Raw genomic sequence first — 23,322 nt, forward strand, 5'->3', positions numbered from 1 at the left:
ATGTCTTAACGAATGGGTCTTCAGCCCTTTGTGTTCATCAAACTGAAGGATAATATCTGCAGCACTCTTTTGGTTTACAAGATATTAAGTCTTTGTAGGAAAGTTTTGTCATAGCATCAGTGTTTTCCTACTCAACATCTTGGTTTTGCCTCTGTTTATTTTCAATAAATGCCTCTGTGTTTATCTAGCAGGAGGAGAATCTTATCCTGGTACTAAACTTGATTCCATTGCCATTATTATTTAAGACTATTCACTTGATCAAATCCACTTATTTTTTGTTTAGTTTAGAATTCAGCTGAGTGAGTGTGAGGGGAAGAACAATATAACACTGAAGGAATTTTCGTGCATCAAGTTGTCACCATAGGGCTTTGTAAAACCAGCATTGTAATGTCAGTAGGTACAGTAACAGTGAGATTGATTTCTGGTCAATGAGATCTGGCTGTCTTTGTCTATTTCATCCCACATCTCCTTTGAGGCAAATGATTATGCAGCATAACACTTAGAACAATGGCTCTGTGGTTTTTTCTTTTATTGGTGTAGTTATAAAATCAAGATAAGGATTGAACTGAAGCAAACACTCTGAGTAAGCAAATAAATTCTGCAAATGCTGATCAGTCAACTCACTCATTTGCCTTTTCAGCAGAGACAGAATTAATTAAGTTTTCTTATTCTATTAAGAGGGGGAGTTGAGCCATAGCAAAGAACATTGGGTGGAGGGAGCAATACGTAGTAACATTCTAAACAGTATGAATAAATGATTTTGTTTGAATAAGAATACAAATGTGAATATGTGCTTTATTCAGGGGGGAGGAGGATGATCTCTATTTTGAAGCTATGGAATTTTCTTGACTCCTTAAAGTTTATTCACCTAAAAATATATGCAGTGGAAAGAAAAAAAATCTCCATTGCAAAGAATTTTGGAATCACTTAATCTAATACAGCAGGTACTCCAGTATCCTTACACTGCTGATAGAGTGAATAGCATGCCGTTACATACAAATATCCTCAAATGACTTAGTGATTTATTTATTCTCTGCTCCTCAGCATGCATAATTTCCACTGACGTGACTGTTTGCTGGGCATGTCTGGAGAGAGGGAAAGGGGAAGTATTAGTATCCTTAGTATTCATCTCTTTAGTTAGTTTTACAAATAATCAAGCACAGTAAGCACCCTGTTATTATAGAGGGCTGAATTTAGCCATCAGCACAAACGGGCCACTCCCTTTGACTTCATTGGGGAGTTGCTTGCGTGTGTATGATGGCAGAATTTGGACCGTACTGCTAGTTGCATTACCAGAAGTTGGGTTTTTTTTAAAGTTTAAAAGTCCTAAAGTAATCTGGAGTTTTTCAAATCATGACTTTTTTGCTTTGCTTTGTAAAATGTTAAATGGGGAAGTGGGTGGGGGTGTGGGAGGAGAGATTCTATGGGAAACTGGCCAGAATACAGTGTGTGTTTTTCTAGATATTACTATAAATTACTCTTTATTTCTAATTTTTAAAATTATAGACAAGTGGGGCTACTACATGAGCCCCCTGTGTCATCCAAGAAAGACTCTTATGCTCTCTCATTCGTTCCATGTACAGTCTCTGGAAGGATGGATACATCGGCAGACACAGTGGCTATTTGCTGGGATTTTGCTATCTTGATAGAAGTTGGTTGTGGGGAAGGAGATACTTTGAACTGGAAGGGAAAATGAGTGTGTTCAAACATTTTTTTTAAATAAATTTGGACCAGATTTAAGAGCGGCTGAGAGTATGGCAATTTCCTCAATATCTTGGACAAACCTTATTGAAGTAAGTATCTGAGAAGCTCATTCATATTAAAAATGCAAGTGTTTGTGTTATGGTGGGATTGTATGTAACTTATCTAGAAGACATGACTAATATAAACCTAAGGAACCATTTATGAGCTTCAGAGACCTCTCTTAAATAGTGGGCTAAGACAAGAACGCAGCCTCTCTAAAATAACCAGGCAAAGCTCATGAATGCACAGCTGAATCCCAGTAAATAGGATTAATGAGTTTGACTTCTAAATAGTTATGTTTCTTTTTGCAAAGAACTTGATTGCATGTCGTTACATATCGGATGCTTACAAAGTGGGATGGCACAGGGGAGCATTTTCTCTGTGCAGATCCCTGAGGAGAACCAAAAGGAAAATAGGAAATACACATGATAAATTAAAGAGACATTCTCTTAAGTTCTGGCAAACATGAGTGACAAAATGTGACGGGCAAGATCTGCTGGATTTCCCAGTGGAACAACTCATGCAGAGCAAGCTGTACATTGAAATTATTCCTTAGTCCATTTAACTATGCATTGAATAAACAGGAACACGTATAAACATTATAGTCTTTTCTCTTCAACTCACCTTCAATGCCCTGGGGTTGCATTATTAGTTCTGAAACGCTGATGCAGGATGCTTTCCTTGCTGTTTGGTTTTTTTTGGGGGGGGGGGTGGTTAAGGAAAGCACTTAACCATGTGCTTAATACAAGAACAAGGGTACAGTCAACTAAGTTAGGGCTAGTCTACACTTACATGCCAGTTTGACGCGGAGAGTTCGACTTTTCGGAGTTCGAACTATCGCGTCTAATATAGACGCGATAGTTCGAACTCCGGAAGCGCTCCGTTCGACTCCGGTACTCCACCACTGCAAGCGGCGGTGGCGGAGTCGACCTTGGAGCCGCGGAGTTCGGTTCCGCGGCGTCTGGACGGGTGAGTACTTCGAACTAGGGTACTTCGAATTCAGCTACGCTATTCACGTAGCTGAATTTGTGTACCCTAGTTCGACCCCCGTTCTTAGTGTAGACCAGGCCTTAGAAAATGGCAAACTAAAAAATTATAAAAATATATTTTTTCACACAATGCGTAACTAAACTGTGGAATTCATTACCACAAGAAGTCACTGAGGCCAAGAATTTAGGAGAATTCAGAAGGGGATTGGAGACTTGTATGGAGATCAAGAATATCCAGAGTCACCAGGATTAATGATAACAAAACATTTGGAAGGGATATTAAACCTTATGCTTCAGGTCTTAAACCAGTTGTTAGAAATCAAAGTGAGACTTAATGTCAGAGGCAGATTATCCCACCTCTGCCTGCTGCAGGGTACTTACGGCTTCCTCTGAAACATCTGATATTGGTCACTGTTGGAGAAAGGATACTGGATTAGATGGACCATGGATCCCATTCAGTAAGACAATTCCTGTGTTAAGCCCCATTGACTTCAATGGGAATTAAGCATGTTTTGGGATGATTTCCTGATGTCTTTCTGAGCAATATCCTTTATGTTAGCTAGAAGACTGGCTATAAAGAATGCAAGTTTCTTTTAAGTTCTTGGATCATACATACCACATCTCTTTGTCTAATGGGCAGATCCCAATTTATGATGTGTTTTCATTTTAAAAATAAATTCAAGCTATCTTGAAACGCAGTCTTCGGTGTCCTAGTTATGTCATCAGGTATGAAATTTCCAGTTTGTGCAAGTGAAAGGAAGCATGTGTATAAAAGACTGAAGTATCCAGCAGAAAAAAAAAATCTGAGCTTTACTGATAGTTTTCCTTCTTAAGCTATACAGCAAGAATTCAAAGAGACTGGAGTGTATCATATGGTTGATGTCCCTTTGAAATGGTTGGCTGCAGCACTGATAGCATGACTTTCTCTATCTCTGTTCCTGCAGAAAGGACCATGAAATACGCTTGCAATGTTTAACTCTTTCCCCTCAAGCCTTGATCAAATTGGCAGCATTTTTTGTTGTTTAAAAAAATGTCTAATGGGCAGAGCTGGCTGAAAAATGGGAAAATGTTTTAACCTGTTTGTGACATACCCAGGATACAATCCCGACTAACGGGGAGCTGTGTCGCCCCTGCCCTCTAACTTGAAGTGCCCTTCACACTGCTTTGCTGTTGTAGCCTCCCACCTGGACTGCTCACAAACGGCCTTCAGCATGCAAGTCATTCCAGCTATGTCTGTGTGTGTGCTGCAGCCGGCCGGCCACGCTTTGGCTCTTACCACCCTTGTTTATAGTACAGAGTGACCCCAACTCACTCTCAGTCTTAGATTTCCCCCAGAAGTATATGTCCTGTGCTGCCCACCCTCTCCAGAATGATACAAGTGTGTTAAGTCTGTTATTTCTTTAAGATTATAATATGCCAGTTTATTATTTCAAATAGTTCTTCAAACACTTCAGTTTAGATGCACTGGATTAGATAAAACAGTAAAACAAGTTTATTAATACAAAGAGAGAGATTTTAAGTGAATCCAAGTAATGAGGCATAAAAGTCAGAAATGGTTCCAAGAAAAATCAAGATAAAACACAACTAAGGCCTAACTTAACAAACGATGTTAAATTCAAAGCCAAGTTTTCTCACCACATGCTCTCAGTAGTCTGACTGGCCCAACTTCTTAGGCCAGGACACCTTTTCTGTTTAATGGCGGCTCCCTTTGTCCCTTCTCAAGCAGTGAATTGATGGAGGAAGAGAGAGAGAATAGGGTACCTTGGGGTGTTTGTTCCTCCTTTTAACAGTGTCAGTCCCCCACTTGGAAAACATTTCTAGCTGAGATTCAGGAGACAGAGTATTTGAACTTCCTTTGTCTCCCTTCCTGCTTGATAACTGTGTTTACTGCTTACGTGCAGGCAGACCAGTTTGCCACATGTTTGAAATGTGTTCATAACATCATACGGGGAAATCTTATAACTTCACATACAGTGTTGCCACACACATTTTATCAGGACAATATTGACCAGCAAACTATGAATTTTTGAATACCTTACAAGATATACCTTGTACAAAGATTATAACAGTAGCGTGTAGGGTGTGGACCTGGGTACATTCTGTCAGGCCATTCTTAGGAGGTAAATGTGGTGGTTATTACAGTAGTAGCCAGAGATGACCCATACCTGCCGATAGTGGGAGGGGGGCAGAGTGAGGGCAGCGGCTTCAGCAGGTGTTACTGAGCATGCCCAATATAAGTCAAGCAGCAAATTAGGGGGTGGGGGAGAAGAGGCATGTGAACCTGCATGCCCCACCCCCACGCGTCACCTCTGGGACTAATAGCTACACCAGGGGCAGGCAACCTATGGCACGTGTGCCAAAGGTGGCACGCGAGCTGATTTTCAGTGGCACTCACACTGCCCAGGTCCTGGCCACCGGTCTGGGGGGCTCTGCATTTTAATTTAATTTTAATGACACTTCTTAAACATTTTAAAAACCTTATTTACTTTACATACAACAATAGTTTAGTTATATATTATAGACTTATAGAAAAAAGAACAGGAGTACTTGTGGCACCTTAGAGACTAACACGTTTATTTGAGCATAAGCTTTCGTGGGCTACAGCCCACTTCATCGAATGCTATAGCCCACGAAAGCTTATGCTCAAATAAATTTGTTACTCTCTAAGGTGCCACAAGTACTCCTATTCTTTTTGCGGATACAGACTAACACGGCTGCGACTCTGAGACTTATAGAAAGAGACCTTCTAAAAACGTTAAAACCGTAAATTAGAGTGAATAAATAAGACTCGGCACACCACTTCTGAAAGGTTTCCGACCCCTGAGCTACACTTTCAGATATCATTGGGGAAGTGGTGTTGATGATAAGCTAATCGGAGAAAGAGTCTACAACTCTACAGTCTCCTGAGTTGTGACTGTGCTGAACACCATGGCATGCAGAACTTCCTGGTATCAACTTGAATTGAACCTTTAATCTCCTCTCCCAAGGCCTGGGCCCTGAGCACTTTCACAAGAGGAGACTCTCCATTAGCATTCTACTGTAAATGTCATGCGATACACAGTTGATCAGCTCTGATTCCATCCAGTAGAGGGCAGCAGTACACCTACAACGGCCTGTTCATTGCAATATTCATGTCTTTTATCTGATGCAAATGTCTACTGCCTTTGATCTGAGAAGCTAAGCAAGGTCAAACCTGGTCAGTGCTGGGGTGGTTCTAGATGAAAAATGCTCTGTATACAGGAAAATGGAAGATCACTATGGTTTTATGTTAGATATCCATTAATATGTGTGAATGGCTTTATGGATAGACTGTGCTTTAGAAATGACTTAGTGCATGTTTTGCATAACTTTAACTTTGCAGGAAGATATTTTTATATGGCTAAAATTAGTCCTATTTTTTTTTTAAATTGACTAGTGATTTGGGGTAATTCAGTTTGTGTGCACACACTGAGGGTATGTCTACACTACGAAATTAGGTCGAATTTATAGAAGTTGTTTTTTAGAAATCATTTTTATACAGTCGATTGTGCGTGTCCCCACACAAAATGCTCTAAGTGCATTAAGTCGGCAGACTGCGTCTACAGTACCGAGGCTAGCATCGACTTCCGGAGCATTGAGCTGTAGGTAGCTATCCCTCAGTTCTCGCAGTCTCTGCTGCCCATTGGAATTCTGGGTTGAGATCCCAATGCCTGATGGGGCAAAAACAGTGTCACGGGTGGTTCTGGATACATGTCGTTAGGCCCCTGTCTCCCTCCCTCCCTCCGTGAAAGCAACAGCAGACAATCATAGAATCATAGAATCTCAGGGTTGGAAGGGACCTCAGGAGGTCATCTAGTCCAACCCCCTGCTCAAAGCAGGACCAAACCCAACTAAATCATCCCAGCCAGGGCTTTGTCAAGCCTGACCTTAAAAACCTCTAAGGAAGGAGATTCCACTACCTCCCTAGGTAACCCATTCCAGTTCTTCACCACCCTACTAGTGAAAAAGTTTTTCCTAATGTCCAACCTAAACCTCCCCCTCTGCAACTTGAGACCATTACTCCTTGTTCTGTCATCTTCTACCACTGAGAACAGTCTAGATCCATCCTCTTTGGAACCCCCTTTCAGGTAGTTGAAAGCAGATATCAAATCCCCCCTCATTCTTCTCTTCTGCAGACTAAACAATCCCAGTTCCCTCAGCCTCTCCTCATAAGTCATGTGCTCCTGCCCCCTAATCATTTTTGTTGCCCTCCGCTGGACTCTCTCCAATTTATCCACATCCTTCTTGTAGTGTGGGGCCCAAAACTGGACATAGTACTCCAAATGAGGCCTCACCAGTGCTGAGTAGAGGGGAATGATCACATCCCTCGATCTGCTGGAAATGCCCCTACTTATACAATGGTTTTGCGCCTTTTTTCCTGGGTTACCTGAGCAGATGCCATACCACGGCAAGCATGGAGCCCGCTCAGCTCACCGTCACCGTACGTCTCCTGGGTGCTGGCAGATGTGGGACTGCATGGCTACACAGCAGCAGCTCATTGCCTTTTGGCAGCAGACGGTGCATTACGATTGGTAGCCATCGTCATCATACTCCTGGGTGCTCTTTTAGCCGACCTCGGTGAGGTCAGTCAGGGACTCCTGGGCAGACATGGGAGTGACTCAGCCAGGTCATTCCCATTTTCTGCTGAGCGCGCAGGAGATGACGATGGCTAGCAGTCGAACTGCACTGTCTGCTGCCAGCCTAAAATGTAAAAGATATATGGAGTGGATCAAAACAAGAAATTGACCTGATTTGTTTTGTGAAATCAACGGCCTGCTAAACCCAGGGTTTTGAGTTCAATCCTTGAGGGGGCCATTCTGTGGGACAGTTGTTTGTGTTTCTCCTTGATGCAAAGCCACCCCTTTTGTTGATTTTAATTCCCTGTAAGCCATGTCGTCAGTCACCCCTCCCTCCATCAGGGCAACGGCAGGCAATTGTTTCACACCTTTTTTTCAGTGCAGAACCAGAAGCTGCAAAAGCAAAACCAGGCGAGGAGGCGATAGCAGCGTGGTGACGAGAGTGATAAGGACATAAACATAGACATGGACATATGTGCACATCATGCTGATGAGCTCTGCATGGTCACCTGTGCTGATCTGCTCGCCACGCTGGCCAAACAGGAAATGAAATTCAAAAGTTCGCGGGCCTTTTCCTGTCTACCTGGCCAGTGCATCTGAGTTGAGAGTGCTGTCCAGAGCGGTCACAATGGAGCACTCTGGGATAGCTCCCGGAGGCCAATACCGTTGAATTGTGTCCACATTACCCCAAATTCGACCCAGCAAGGCCGATTTCAGCGCTAATCCCCTCCTCGGAGGTGGAGTAAAGAAATCAATTTAAAGAGCCCTTTAAGTCGGAAAAAAGGGCTTCGTCGTGTGGACGGGTCCAGGCTTAAATCACGGTAACACTCCTAAATTCGACCTAAAATCGTAGTATAGACCAGGTCTGAGATAATTTAAAAGGGCCTTATTTTCAGAAAGTGCTAAATGCCAAGCCTCTAATAAACGAGGCTCCTTTAAGAGGCTGCAAGGCAGGCACCAAAAAGTTGAGCCCACTAAAACCACTGATCACGTCTAAAAATATAGGCCTTTACTCCTAAAAATACTTTAAAGGAAAAAATCCCCCAGAGGGTGATGCTTAGATGTAGCATGAGAGTACCAAAGGTGACGTAAATAGCATTCGTGAGCAAGTGACAATTATGATCCAGTGGGTAGGATGCTGGATTGGGACTCCGGAGATGTGGGTTCAATTCCTCTGTTTGCCATTGTCTTGTTCTGTGCCCTGGCACAAATAATTTCTCTCTCTGCAGTTTCCCTGTCTTTAAATTGGGGTTATAATGATTGATAACCTTGTAAAGCACTCTGAGATATATGGATCAAAAGCATTATACAAAATAATAATTATTCTCCTGTTCTATAGATAATCATAAATTAATTTTTATGTTGTATTTTTTTCTGTATAGGAACCCTCCAGAGAGAGAGAATTTTTAAAAATTTTACTCGGAAACGCCAGAGGGCTATGCGAAGAAGAGTACACCAAGTCAACGGGCACAAATTTATGGCAACATATTTGCGACAACCAACATACTGCTCCCACTGCAAGGAGTTTATCTGGTAAGAATGACTTAAAAATCAACAACCTGGGCCTTTCCTTCCGCTGGGGGGTTTGTGCACATGGAGAGTGCATGTCAGCCTAGGTTGTGATTGTACAGCTCACTAGTCTGCTGCACACTAAGTCTCCATGTGAACCCCACTACTGCAGCAGTAGGTCAAAGTGCACTACAGAACTTTTAGTGCAGGATCCATGCTGTGAGTTAGTACACAGCAAGCTAGTGCATTGTAGATTTACACCCCAGTTTACCATGTGCTAAGTGACCATGTAGACAAGCCCATATCCGTACCTTTACACTCCCTCTAGCAGGTATGCCCCCATGCAGCAATCAATACTGAATTAGTTACATGGTGCTTTACAAATGTTGATTAAGGAACAGAGCTTACAGCCTGAGTTACACAAGACTAATGGTTATACAAGACCCTGGACAGCAGTTCAGTTGATGCTGTGGGAATTACTGATGGTGAGAAGAAAGCAGGAATGGCTGTTTGCAGAAGTGGATTTGAAGGAGGAGCGAGAGAGAGCTGAGTGGATGAGGAAACAAAAACCGTTCAGGGCATAAAGAGCAGGTTAATAGATGTGGAGCTAAAATGGGTAGAAAGAGTAGGGGGTAACAAGCCATTAAACTGAAATGGTTGAGAGGAGCATGGGCAGAGGGAGAGGTAATTATCTCCCACTCTGTTATGTGTCTCTGTTCCATGTGGAACACAGGGCCTTCAGAGGTAATTATGGAGCTCATGTAATCTGGTCCATCTACATTACTCTAAACAAAACAATTATTAGAAGTACCTAAGAAAATAGAGAGAGAGATTAATGTGGAAAGAAAGATGCATTTTGATAGCCTACCCTGTCAGCCGAAGCCTTCTTTGTCCCTTTGTTACATGCACTGAATCACAGCCAGCATCACCACTGGCTGTTTGCTTTGGAAATCAGAATGCTTGGGCTCTATTTCAGTTCTGCCCTCATGAAACTACTGTCAAACTGTTTTGGTCTGTGATTGTGAATCACATTCTATGTTTTGTTTTGAACAGGGGAGTATTTGGGAAGCAGGGATACCAGTGCCAAGGTAAAGTGTTATATCCATATACCGTATATTATAGAATATTTCAACACTGAGCTGCATCTCCTTCCAGCAGGGCCATGCTGTGTGCGCTTTTGAGCCAATCAGGAAGGTGTGAATTAGCAGCTAGCAGGCTGTCTGCATGAGAGCATGCTCATACATATGCACGCAGGAGCATCCTCATGCTGTGGCCCCAATCCTGTGCTCCGTGGGGATGGACTCCTGCCACTTCATTGAGCCCCACTGAAGTCAGCGGAGCTCCTTGTAGCTCATTGTCAGTTTGGGACCTGTGTCATCTCAACATAGTGCCCAGCCTTCATTAGGCATGCAGTCTGCAGGCCCCTGGATGGATGGCTTTTCCCTGCAATAATTCCTTTAACGATGCAATTAAAACCAATTGACATTAGAGAAATTATTTCAAAGGGAAACTCTGAGGTTTGACCTACTATTTTTGCCTAAAGCCAAGTAATATGCTGAATTGATTCTTACAGTATTTTTTTCTGTTTAATGAATTCTCATCAGTTTGTTTTGGCCTCTCCCTTTCCCTGTGCCTTTGCACTAGAGTGCTATGCAGTATGACTAAGTTCCTGCAGGAATGGTCTTTCAGTAAGTCTAATAATGAAGCTTGGCTCTTATGGGGTGTGCTGGGACACCAGTGTGTTTACGTGGACCTGAACTGCAGATAAACCAAATGTCTCCTGCCTAAGCTCAACAAAAAGAAAGGGTTCACATACTGATAGGCCCTTGTGAGTGCAAGCTAGTGTAAGGTGCTGGGGGATCTCTAGACACACACTCACCAGTGAGTTACGTTTGGCCTCGCAAATATCCCTTCTTGGAGGCACTGTGTCTGAGGTCTGTGGCACTTCTTGGACTGTCTCTGAGCTCTTAAATTTATCAAAGCAATGTCCTCTATGGCCTTTGTTTGCGTCACCTGTAATAGTCTTCATTGGAAGATTTCGGTGATCATATTGATTTAGTTCATTCTTAGTCATGTTTGGATTGCACTGACATTTCTGCATGTATCTCCCGATATTTATATAGGCTGAGATTTTCAAAGCTTCTTAGAGGATATAGGCATCCAATTTCTGTTAAAATTAATGGAAACTGGATATCTAAATCCTTTAGGTCGCTTTGAAAATCTCAGCCCAGATGTACGTTTCTCCTATCATTCCATTATCTGCTGATGATTTAAATGGAATCTAGCAGAGCCCAGTTTATTGTTTGATACGTTTTTAGTCTTTTTTATAAAGTTCAATATGCTTCTTTTGTTTCCTAGTATGCACCTGTGTTGTACACAAGCGTTGCCATCATCTAATTGTTACAGCCTGCACGTGCCAAAACAATATTAACAAGACAGACACCAAGGTAAAGTCACAGTTGGTTACTTGGATCTTAGGACTTCCTGAATCTTCAGGTTTGTGTGGGTGGTAGTGGTTGCAAAATAATGGAATTTATTCTTCTTTGGCTTCTTCTCTCCATTCACAGATTCATAGATTTTAAGGCCAGAAGTGACCATTTAGATTATATGGTATAACCTGCTGCATAACAGATGCCATAGAATTTCATCCTATATTGAGCCCAATAATTTGTGTTTGTCTAAAGCCTATTTTGTTTGCATTCAGTCTTGATATGAAGACTTCCAGAGCTGGAGAATCTACCACTCCCCTTGGCAGTTTGTTCCAATGCTTAATCACCCTCACTTTTAAATAATTGTCTTATTTCTAGTTTGAGTTTCTCTGTCTTGGACTCCTTGTTACATCTCTCTTTGCGTGATTAAAGAGCCCCTTAGTAGCTGTTTTCCCCCTCCCCCCAAAGAAAGTACTTGTACACCATAATCAAATCACCTCTTGATCTTTTATTATTATTATTATTATTAATTCTTCCTTCTTCCATAGTTTTTGCTCTGTTTGGCACACTTTTAGGTAAGGATGTGATTGTTTGGTGACTTTTATGGCTGATTCCTAGAGCTTGATAATATTTAGGATGCATCGGGGGAGGGATAGCTCAGTGGTTTGAGCATTGGCCTGCTAAACCCAGGGTTGTGAGTTCAATCCTTGAGGAGGCCACTTAGGGATCTGGGGCAAAAATTGGTCCTGCTAGTGAAGGCAGGGGGCTGGACTCGATGACCTTTCAAGGTCCCTTCCAGTTCTAGGAGATTGGTATATCTCCAATTATTACCTTTATTACCTTTAGGTATTTCCCCTAGAAATTGGGAAGTATTTCTGCCATTGTACAAAGCGCTGGTAAGACTTGATTTGGAATACTAGGTACAATTCTGGTTACCCAGGTCCGAGAGAGATTAATTCAAAACTGTCAAGAACTCTGGGCCCGATTTCCCTCAGCTGAGCCTGGGGTTAGCCGGCTCATCTCTCAGGCTGGTTCATGAGCCTAGTTGGGTTGTGGCAGCATCACCTGATTGGCTGCCCCCCCCAACTGGCTGCAAGAAGCCTACAGGTCTGCATTTAAGCTCAGCAGGTTGCATGCTGCTGAACATTTACACCCACAGCTGTGATCACCTGCTTGTTTCCAGCCTCGCTCCAGACCTGTTCATGCCTTGTTCCTGTCCAGTTCCAGTCTGCCAGGCCTGTGCCCTTGTTCGGCTCCTGACTCTGACTCCTGGTTCCTGTTCCTGGCTCCAACCACTAGGCCGAACTTCAGCTCTACCCACTAGGCCATGCCCCAGCCCTCACCACTAGTTCAGTCCATGATAAAACCAGAAGAAGTTCAGAGAAGGGCTGCTAGGATAATCAGGGGAATTATAGACCCCATCTTTCTTAAAAGAGAAGCATAAAATAGCTTGGTGTGTTTAACCTAGCAATGCAAAGTCTGAGAAGGGATATGATTGTGCTTTATAAATACATCAGGGCGTAAACACCAGGGAGGGAGAAGAGCTGTTTCACCTAAAAGATGATGTTGGGACAAGAACAAATGAGTATAAACTGTCCATGAGTAAAGTTAGGCTGGAAACTAGAAAAAAGGTTCCAAACCATCAGAGGAGGGAGGCTCTGGAACAATCCTCTGAATAGGAATAGTGAAGACAAACAATCCTACTAATTTTAAGGTGGAGCTTGATAAATTTATGAATGGGATTATATGACAGGGTCGCCTGCGACAGCAGGCGACTGGACTCTGACCCAGATGATCACTTCCCATCCTATGTCCTGTGTTTCTATAGTATCCATCCAGGACCAAGATCCATGAGGAATATTACCAGTCATGGGGTAAATCTACACCACAAAAGGTGTATTGTAACCGATAATATTCTTTCCAGAACATGCGAACAGATGCATTGCTCACTATTTCTTACCAGAACTGTTGAGCTAAACTTTAAAATAACTCCTTGCCAATCATAAAACGTCAATCAAATACCAACTCTCTCAAGATGGCAATTAATTACTTTAACGAAAAAAGACCTAAGCTCTTAAAAAAAGAGAGAGAGAGTTCAAGAGGTATAATTGACTTGAAACCTGTTGTTCCATTAGCACCTATATTTTTAATTACTTAAGATATGGATTCACCTTACAATCTGCCAGGGCCGAAATGTTGAGGCACAAAATAAAATAGGATCCATTTGTTCAACATGTGTAACATTTTCTAAAGTTTTCTGATTCTGCATTTGTGATCTAAATAGTTCACAATGGAAAGAGGGATAACCCCAGATATGGGGAGGGGGAGGAGAAGTGGAGATAAATCAGGGTCCAAAATGGAAATAGACATTGATAAGAAGTGGGGAAAAAAGAGAGTGAGGAATTTCGGAAGGCCTGGGGAAACTGATGCCATGTACTAAAAATGATACAGAGATTCACCATTTTTAAAGAATTGTATTTTTGCATGTGACACATAAATTAAACATTTTAATGCTGATTAGTTAGTAACAAACTCCTATAGTTAGCAATAATTTGTATTCAGTACTTAAATGGTTTCATAGTTAGGTTTGTGATGAGGCAAATATATGTCCCATCTAGTTTTAATAGTTCCAAGATCATTGTAAGAATTTGAAATTAGCTAATGAATCCTTTGTAAAATCTACTTTGTTCTACTTTCAAGCATGTCAGAAAATCTGCCAGAGCAGGTTGATTGCTGATTAGAGCTCAGTCAATGCATTGCAGCATTACCATTCGGTAAATTACAATGCAATGGAGAGCAGAGTTGACACTTTCAGAACTGGGGTTTTTTAAAATAATTCTGCAGTTCTTCCTAATCATAGAATCATAGAAGATTAGGGTTGGAAGAGACCTCAGGAGGTCATCTAGTCCAACCCCCTTCTCCACCCTCCCGCTCTTACATTAATGTACTTTTTATTAATAAAATTATCTCTATATATGTACTGATTTTTCTACCCTGTGTTTAAATTTTTGTTTCCTTCTCAGGTTTCTGAACAAAGATTTGGAATCAACATTCCCCATAAGTTTAGAATCCACAACTACAAAGTACCAACCTTCTGCGATCATTGTGGTTCTTTGCTGTGGGGGATAATGCGACAAGGACTGCAGTGTAAAAGTAAGCAAGCTTTATTCTTTCTTCAGGCTTTCTTAGGAAAACGTCTGTGAATGTGTGGAAAATCAAAGAGCTGAGGGGATAATTTCCTGTATTTTTTAGCTTAAGTTGTTGAAAGAATATTACATTCCTCTCTAGTCCATAGGTACAAAAGTGATGTATAGCTCTTGTTTTTCCAGGCTGCAGAGTGGATTCAATTTTCTTTCACTCACATAGCTGAAAATACTCATGGATATTGCTACTTCCAGCATTGCTCTTGCTATTTACCTGAGAGCTGTTGCTTAGTCAGTGAATACTAACAGAAAAAAACATTAACAGGGGAAAAGTCATCAGTGTTGATTAACATGGCTCTTTGTCACACAATTAATTGACTGCAAAAGCTTTTCTGGCATTTAGTTTTTGTTTGATGACAGTTATTGTCAAGCCATTTAAGTAACAAATGCTCTTATCTCCATTTGCCTTCACCTCCCCCAGTGTTGTGTGTCTGTGTGAGTTCTGTGAGTCTGTGGATGCGAAATTAGATACACCTCTACCCCGATATAATGCTGTGCTCGGGAGCCAAAAAATCTTACCGTGTTATAGGTGAAACCACATTATATCGAACTTGCTTTGATCCACCAGAGTGCGCAGCCCGCCCCCCAGAGCTCTGCTTTACTGCGTTATATCCGAATTCATGTTATATCAGGTCGTGTTATATAGGGGTAGAGATGTAGTTGTAAACTAGAGTTGGGAAAAAATATTTGGACAATTATTATTATTATTTTTTTGCCAAAAAGATGCAGATTCAAATTCACCAAAACATTTTGCAATTTTATCTCAAATTAGCGGAGTAGTTTTGGTTGAAATAAACCTTAAAAAAAAAAATTCAGTTTCAACATTTTTGAAGCCAAACACTTGGATTTTTTTTTATTTGAAATGGCTTCATTTAGAAATGTTAATGTTGTTCAAATTTTCATTTTGAAACAGCAGTTATTCACCCAGCCTTTTTGTCAACCATTGTTGAAGTGTGTCACTAAGTTCCATGGCATCCTGGAGCTAATTTATACCTGTGGACATAGCTGCAGAGTAGCGCATGTATCCCTTGTACCCACCAGGCTCATACATATACACAAATGGACATCTAACCATGTTGCATCATACTGGGTAGTTTGGTGTACTGTCACCTGTTGTTCATAGCCTTGTTCTCTCATAGGAGCCCCAATCCTGCCTCCACTGCAAGTCCCTTTGGCAAAAGTCTCCTTGGCTTCAGTAGCGCAGGATCAGGGCAATGATGTAGATTTTTCAGGAGTGAAATCCTTTAGTCCATGTTATTTTTCAGCAGTAACATTCTGAGCCTTTCTCTCAGCATTGTTTCAATTGTTCATTTGATTTTATTTTTCACCCCCTCAGTGTGTAAAATGAATGTACATATTAGGTGCCAAGCCAATGTGGCACCCAACTGTGGGGTGAATGCAGCAGAACTGGCCAAAACCTTGGCATGCATGGGCCTGCAGCCAGGAAATATTTCTCCAAATTCGGTGAGACCTTTCTCTTTTCTTTATCAGAGTTTACAGCCATGTCATTTGTACAAGCACAAGAGAAGTTGGTTAGGGCTTTGATTAGAATGAAGGGCATTGTGTGGTGCACTGGACCAATTGCCTTTCGTTCTGTGACATTCAGCAAACCCCTCATCTGGAAAATGTATGTTCAGTTTCCAAGCTTATATTGCAGAGGCTTCCATGTGTGTTTCTTCCTGTTAGATCAATGTGAAATGTGGCAAAATCCATGGCCTGATTTTCCTCTCACACTTACAGCAGCGAAACTCCATTGAACTGTGCCTGAGTGGTGCAAGTGAGAGGAGAATCCAGCCCCGAATCTAGTTTAAAGGTCAATGTTATTCAGTGACATGTCCACTGGCAAATAGAGAGACAGTGTTGCCTAGTGAATAGAGCACTACACAGGGACTCAGGAAACCTGGGTTCTATTCCCAGCTCTGGTACTGCTTTTCTGGCTGATCTTGGGGAAGTCGCTGCACCTCCCTCTGTCTCGATTTATCCATCTGTAAAATGGAGGTCATCGTGCTCACCTTTTTTGTACAGTGCTTTGACATCTATGGATGGGAAGTGCTATATAAGAACTAGATATTGTTATTTATTGGAGTATATGGCAAGCAGCCCCTGTCCCTTCAGCGGAGAGGTCATATAATGGTGAGAACTTTCCAGCCCCAGTCCTGCAGACAGTACACATATGCCTAACTTTGAATACTTGATTAGTCTCATTGTGCATAAGAGTTTGCAGAATTAGGGCCTAAGTGTGCACTGTATATTCATGTATTTTAAAGTATTCTGCAATCTGTTTAGAGCGTTATAAAATTTAATGTAACAAAGTGTTAAAATGTCTGTAAATATTTATGAAAATAAGGTGGTGAAGGGAGAGCAAACAAGCCCTCCCCCCATTTGAGGGGGCCTCCAAGCCCAAGGAACAATATAATTATTGGATGAAACATCTCTACTATGCACAATCCAAATATACTACATGAATTCCAAAGACCAGAAAATGCAGAAAATGGAAAAAATACTGTAGCAGTGGACCTGGGCCTTGAACAAGATTTCAAGAAGAAAAGAAGCAGAAAGAGGAAACATGCCATGGTGAAGACCGGACCACCACGTATGACCATGAAAACCAAGAAACTGAGTTCAGGGTTGAAATTTTTTATGTTGCTTTAGACACGCTTATCCACACAAATACAAGAAGAGCTGAACCCGCTTCAAAAATCAATAGCATGTTTTCATTTATTTGGAACCCAACTATAAATTATGCCAATTCCAATATCACAAAAGTTCGAGAACTATAAAAAGGCTACTTGAGAGATTTAACAGAAGAGGAAATTCACCTTTTTAAACAAGCGAAGAGAGAGATGTTGTTTGGAAAAGAGACTACAGTTAAATTAAACAAGATTTATGAAAAAGATCTGCAGAGTGTTTTCCCACAGACGTGTGTTGCTCTAAGAATTTTCAGCCCTGATTTAGAAACTGCCTCTGATCCACCATGAGCCAAGAACGTGTACATTGGCCTTAGTGATGCTAACAGTGTGTGATCCTGCAAAGAGCCCAAATTATGATAGCATCAGAACTGTGTTTACATCAAGAAGAGCAAGAAAGACAAACATGATGTGACTTGTCTTTTTTGATAATAAAGCAGCTTTAAAGTTTTTCAGCAGTATTCTACTTAAACTATTTCATCTCCATGGTAATTTTTTTGGAAGATTTGGTAGGGTCTTGGTAACATATCAACTTACAATGCGTTGTTTCAATTTTATGATTACTAATATTTCTCAAAAAATACATAAAAAGATAAAATAAATAAAGTAAAAAGTGACTAAATAATCAGACGTGACAAATTTCAACATATAGCTAGAGGAAGTTAACGCTTGTATATTGGCATAAGTCATAAAACCAACTTAGTCTTCATGTAGAACCCAGGTAAGAAAGAAAGAGAGAGAACAGGCAGAAGAAAGAGATCTAGAGGAAACAAGTAATATGCTGATTCTCCAGCTACAAAGGACCTGATCCAAAGCCCGTTGAATTCAAGGGAAAGATTCCCAGGTCAGATCCTCAGATGATGTAAATCTTCGTAGCCTATCAATGGGACAAGTAGAGGATCTTGCCCCTATTGATTTCAGCGGGCTTTGGATCAAGCTCATAGCAAAATAGGCCTACAGGGATTTTCAAACTCTCATCATCATCCTTCAGTCTGTAGCACAAACTGTAATAGAGTTAACCTTTTATTCCCTGATTTACAGAGCTCCTGAAGCACCCATTGATTTCAATGGGGGCAGCCTGTGCTCTGAATAACCAGACACTACTAGTATGTCCTCTGTATAATCTGCACAATATATAGATACAACCTATCTGTGCCCTGGTATGTAGTGGGCTTTCCTAATTGTTTGTGAGGTAAAGGATGTGATTAAATTATCAGGATGTGTTGGGAGCTTATATTTGTTAGGGATTTGGGAAGCTGTTCCAAATGGTTTTGTTTCATTCTGCGTGGCTGAATTTTCAATTACTGTAACCTTGGCCTTGTCAAAGGTCTCACTGTGCAGCTGTGAATTTTGCTTTACTATGAAACAGTTACAAGGTGGAGCTCAAGAAATCTGTGTGTGAATAAGTTCAGGGGCGGGGGGGAGGAGGGGAGGAGCAAGAGTCTCCTATAGTTTGTAAGTATTTGGGGCTTGTCTACTCAACCACATCCGTAGAGCCATGAACAGAGAGTACTGGATATTGATTTGATCTAACTACTGCAAAAAATAATAGCTGTTGAAAGATATTGATACTGGCAGTATTCTTGAAAATGTGAAGGGACACCATCAAATTGGATCTTCCCTATAGTTAGGGAGGAGGAAGCTTCAAAGGAATTTGTATTGAAGGAGGAAGCCAGCGGCCCAGTATTAGGGAGGTAGCTAGTAAGCAGGAAGGGAGGCTGAGAAGAGGAAGTGACTAGACACAAATCTTTTGGATTCCAAATGTCGCTGATACTGTTCATGCTGCGAGGTATCAGGTAGCCATATTTATTCATATCCTTATAATTCAGATGGGAGATTCCCAGGTTTTTTCACTCAGCTCTCCCATTTCCAAAGTAGAGTGGTCTGGCTTGCCCATTAGGTTTAGGAAAGTGACTTTACAAGGTAGAACACAGAGCAAGCACCAGTTCTTATGTTTCTTTGTGGCCATGGATGATGGTGGGTGGTTGCGCATGACGCCTGAGGTGATATTATACCCAACATACTTCAGCTGAGCACAGCAGACCTACCCAGACAGATAGATACATTGTTAGTAAACACTGTGGCGTATTGTTGTGAAGATACAATTTTTAGGCAAACTCAGTTATTTTCCTCCACAGAAATTAGTTTCAAGGTCCACGCTGAGGCGCCAGGGAAAAGAAAGTCCAAACAATGGCAACAGTGTGAGTGGAAGTTCAGCAAGCAGATTCGGGATCAAAGATTTAACCTTCATCCGAGTGTTGGGAAAGGGCAGTTTTGGGAAGGTAAGTTTTATTCCTGGCTCTTCATGAAATAGTAGTGTTGTTGTTTGTTATTTTAATGGCTCCCAAGTACATGAGGTGCTTCCCAAAACATAAAACGTAAGATCCCTGTCAGGAGAAACAAGACTGGAAATCAGTGGGGTCTGCACGGGAGCTCAGCATGCGTGAATATCAGGGTGAATATACATATAGTATGCAGAAAGACTATGAGACGGGTTCGGTCACAGAGACCCCCATGGGACTGTCACCTGAAGTGCTGAATTTACCTCTGACCCCATTTTCCTGCCAGGTTGGGACTGCAGAACCCTGCCTTGTTGAGCCAGACACGCTAGCCTGCTGCAATCCAGACTCAGGGTCTGGTCCATGCCCCCCAAAGCTGCAGACTTTAACCAAAAACTGCTCAGCAGGTCACCTATCTCCAGCACCCAGACACCCAATTCCCAATGGGATCCAAACCCCAAATAAATCCGTTTTACTCTGTATAAAGCTTATACAGGGTAAACTCATAAATCTGCCCTCTATAACACTGAGATATATGCACAGCTGTTTGCTCCCCCAGGTATTAATCACTTACTCTGGGTATATTAATAAACAAAAGTGATTTTATTAAGTGGTTTCAAGTAATAACAGACAGAACAAAGTAAGTCACCGAGCAAAACAAAACACGCAAGTCTAAGTCTAATACCTTAAGAAACTGATTACAGGTAAATCTCACCCTCAGAGATGGTCCAATAAGCTTCTTCCACAGACTATACCCCTTCCTAGTCTGGGCCCAATCCATACTTGTGTGGGAGAGAGCAGGATTTATCCCATATGGTTCATTCTCTTGCTTTGATTTAGGTGATGCTTGCCAAAATAAAAGAGACCGACCAGCTGTATGCCGTGAAGGTGCTGAAGAAGGATGTTATTCTCCAGGATGACGATGTGGAATGCACCATGACAGAGAAGCGCATCCTGTCCCTGGCCAGGAGCCATCCATTCCTCACCCAGCTTTTCTACTGCTTTCAGACTCCTGTGAGTATGGCGCAGCTTCCACATTGCTCCCCGTGCGCTGGGTAGCATGGAGCCTTCGTGAGTATTTTTCCTCCCCTGCTATAAGCAGACAGTTCCCTCAAAACCTGCCGTAGTCACAGTTTCTTCATGCCGTGATGTGGTTGAAGGCAGGGCAAAGGTTCCAGCCAGTTCCTCCTCTAGCATCAACATCCCCATTTGCCTGGCAAAATCCTGCCTCATTCTGAGTTGCTTAACAAAACTGCAATGATGGGGAAGACCTGCTGTGCCATCCTTCCTGGCCACAGAGCCTGTGTCAGTGCCAACCCCCAGACATACTCTGAGCCTCCCTTCTCCACACAATCCTCTGAACTGGTCAGTGAGGGATCTCGGACCTAGAGATCCTGGTTAGAACATTGAATGACACTTCGCTGTCCTCACTACAGCACAACTCTGCAACCTCAAAGAATTAGATTTTGGATTGAGGGAAAAAACCTGTTGGCTCTTGTCCATCTTCCTAGCTAGTGCGGGGTCTGATCAAAAGCCAACTGAAGTCAATGGAAAGTGTCCCATTGACTTTAGTGGACCTTGGGCCTGCCCGCTGTAGAATAGCTGTCTCTCAGCGTGTGGACGTACGTTGGATCATCCTTCCTATGGAGATCCAAGTACCTTAGGTACTGATGCTCTTTCAAACTGCTACAACTCATTTCTAGCTATTACTAGTCTGTCTTCTACTGACATCTCATAGAGCCTGCCTTTTCCCTCAGAGGGCCATAGAAGAAATTATCCTTTTAATCACACGTGCTTCCCTGCTGCTTGGTGAATCCCTAACGGGGAAGGAGTGTGCTCTGGCAGCAACCTGACTGGTGGTGTTTGTGTTTCATTTGAGTGGTGCAACAGCCAGCCGGAGAGCTCAGGCACCATGCCTGCTTGGGGTGGAGCCCTGGGAAGCTACTCCCACGTAATGGAGGAGAGATTTTTGTTAGAGTTTATGTACACCTCTACCTCGATATAACGTGATCTGATAGAACACGAATTCAGATATAACGCAGTAAAGCAGCACTCCGGGGGGGTGGGGCTGCACACTCCGGTGGATCAAAGCAAGTTCGATATAATGCGGTTTCACCTATAACATGGTAAGATTTTTTTGGCTCCCGAGGACAGCATTATATCGAGGTAGAGGTATATTTCAAAGTAACCTAACCTGAATGGAAACAGGGTTTATATATCAGCCCTGTCACAAGTACAGAGGGGCTTGGATGAATCTCCCTTTGGTTTTCATAGCACAAAGGTGCAAGGACCCAGGTTAATAACCTCATTAATGGATTGCATAGATTGGAAAGGTCTGGTAATGTTAGATATTACTAGAGCTCAGATCTACTTTGACAGGACTTTCTGCCAGTAACAGCTACCCTACTTTGCTGTGACTTTATTTAATTAAAATGTTTCCCCGGGAGAATCTCCCGAATTGAGAGAGATTGGTTTGTTATCAGGATTGTCCTGACAGCAGTGGTAAACATCCGTGCACCTATAATAAATTAAAACAAAATAATAGAGACACTAAACAATAAATAGATTTCAAATTAACATGGTTAATTTTGATTTGTAGTGCTTGGGCCAAATTCTGTCCTCAGTCACGCTAGCTGTAACCCACAATAACAGGATTTATGTTAGTTTCCTAGAGCATGATTGGGTCCTTTTGCTACAACAGAAAGACATGTATTGACTGGGGGTGAAATTCACTCCTGTGCAGACAACATTTAAATGATCAAAACAGGGCTTAGTGGGGCTAAAGTGATGTATAGGCTTTTGTGTTCACTCTCTGCACAGGGGTGAATTTCCTCCTGTATTCATTTCTGTTCTTTCCATGAAGTTACATTAATAAAGCTTAATTGCTTGGAGTTTTTAAAATGACATTCATTCATTATTCATATGCATTTTCAAAACTTGAGCCGTACATTACAATTGATAAGGTGCCAGGCCTCTCATTAGAAATCTTAAAATAACTACCCATTTTGAAGGCTTGTCATATTTTAAAGGAAATGAAGAGCCTGATCCTGAGAAGTGCTGAGCTCCCACATCTCCTCTGGGGTGCCCATTTTACATTTCCCTGCAGGGCTGTTTAACATCTGGAATAAACATAGGGTCCGATCCCAGTGAGAGGTGGGGATGCTCAACAGCTCCCTTTAAAAGATCCAAAGCAAGTTTTTTTTAAATCCATTCCTCATCACAGAGTTGCATCGTTTGAAAATTACAGCAATGAGCATCAGAAGCATAAATTGTAGCATAAATGTACATGAGGCTGTGCCAGCAGTAGTGCTTTCTGGAGTGATTGAGACTTTACTGTAGAAAAGTGCCTGAAATACCCTGAAGCTTTGAGGGTGGATGGGCAAGAGAAGCATTGGGGATTTTGACGGACACAAGCCCCATTTGATCATCTAGACCCCTATATAATATTTGGATGCAGTGAAACAAACTGTACTGCCCCAAGTTAGGAGCAAAGCATAGACAACTGCTTTGCTGCCGATTAGAGAGGCAGTTCATTTCTTGATAAGAACCCCTGTGTCTACTGCAGATAATTTTCTGTCTTTCTGGTCTGTTTCAGTACAGCACCTAGCACAGTGGGGTCCTGATCCATGACTAGGGAGCCCAGGCGCGACCACAATACAAATAATAAATAATGGTAATAATCCTAAAAAAGGCCCAGCTCTGTTATCAATCTTGGAGTCAACTGACCCCAAGGCAATCTACTTGCTTTTTTAAAAAGGAAATGTTTTTACCACTAGGTGGCAGGAGGTGCCAGTGTACCTTTAGCCACAATGGGTCACATGTTTTTGAAGTCTAATGAAGAAATGTTAGTAACACAGCAGACTGGCTGAGGAAAACCCATCCATGCTG

At 42.0% G+C, this 23,322-nt stretch overlaps 1 protein-coding gene across 2 annotated transcripts in view; it reads left to right on the forward strand.

The window, feature by feature from the left end:
* The window catches only part of PRKCH (protein kinase C eta), a 166,404-nt gene that overhangs the window by 62,719 nt on the left and 80,363 nt on the right, over nt 1-23,322 (forward strand). For both annotated transcript variants that reach the window (XM_045016653.1, XM_045016652.1), the window contains 7 exons: nt 8,710-8,860; nt 9,890-9,924; nt 11,195-11,283; nt 14,289-14,418; nt 15,805-15,932; nt 19,294-19,437; nt 20,275-20,448. In XM_045016653.1, the coding sequence (XP_044872588.1) occupies nt 8,766-8,860; nt 9,890-9,924; nt 11,195-11,283; nt 14,289-14,418; nt 15,805-15,932; nt 19,294-19,437; nt 20,275-20,448 (795 nt within the window). In that variant the 5' untranslated portion in view covers nt 8,710-8,765. The remainder of the gene's footprint in view (nt 1-8,709; nt 8,861-9,889; nt 9,925-11,194; nt 11,284-14,288; nt 14,419-15,804; nt 15,933-19,293; nt 19,438-20,274; nt 20,449-23,322) is intronic.

This window comes from Mauremys mutica, chromosome 4 (assembly GCF_020497125.1).
Source record: "Mauremys mutica isolate MM-2020 ecotype Southern chromosome 4, ASM2049712v1, whole genome shotgun sequence".
Lineage (NCBI taxonomy): Eukaryota > Metazoa > Chordata > Testudines > Geoemydidae > Mauremys > Mauremys mutica.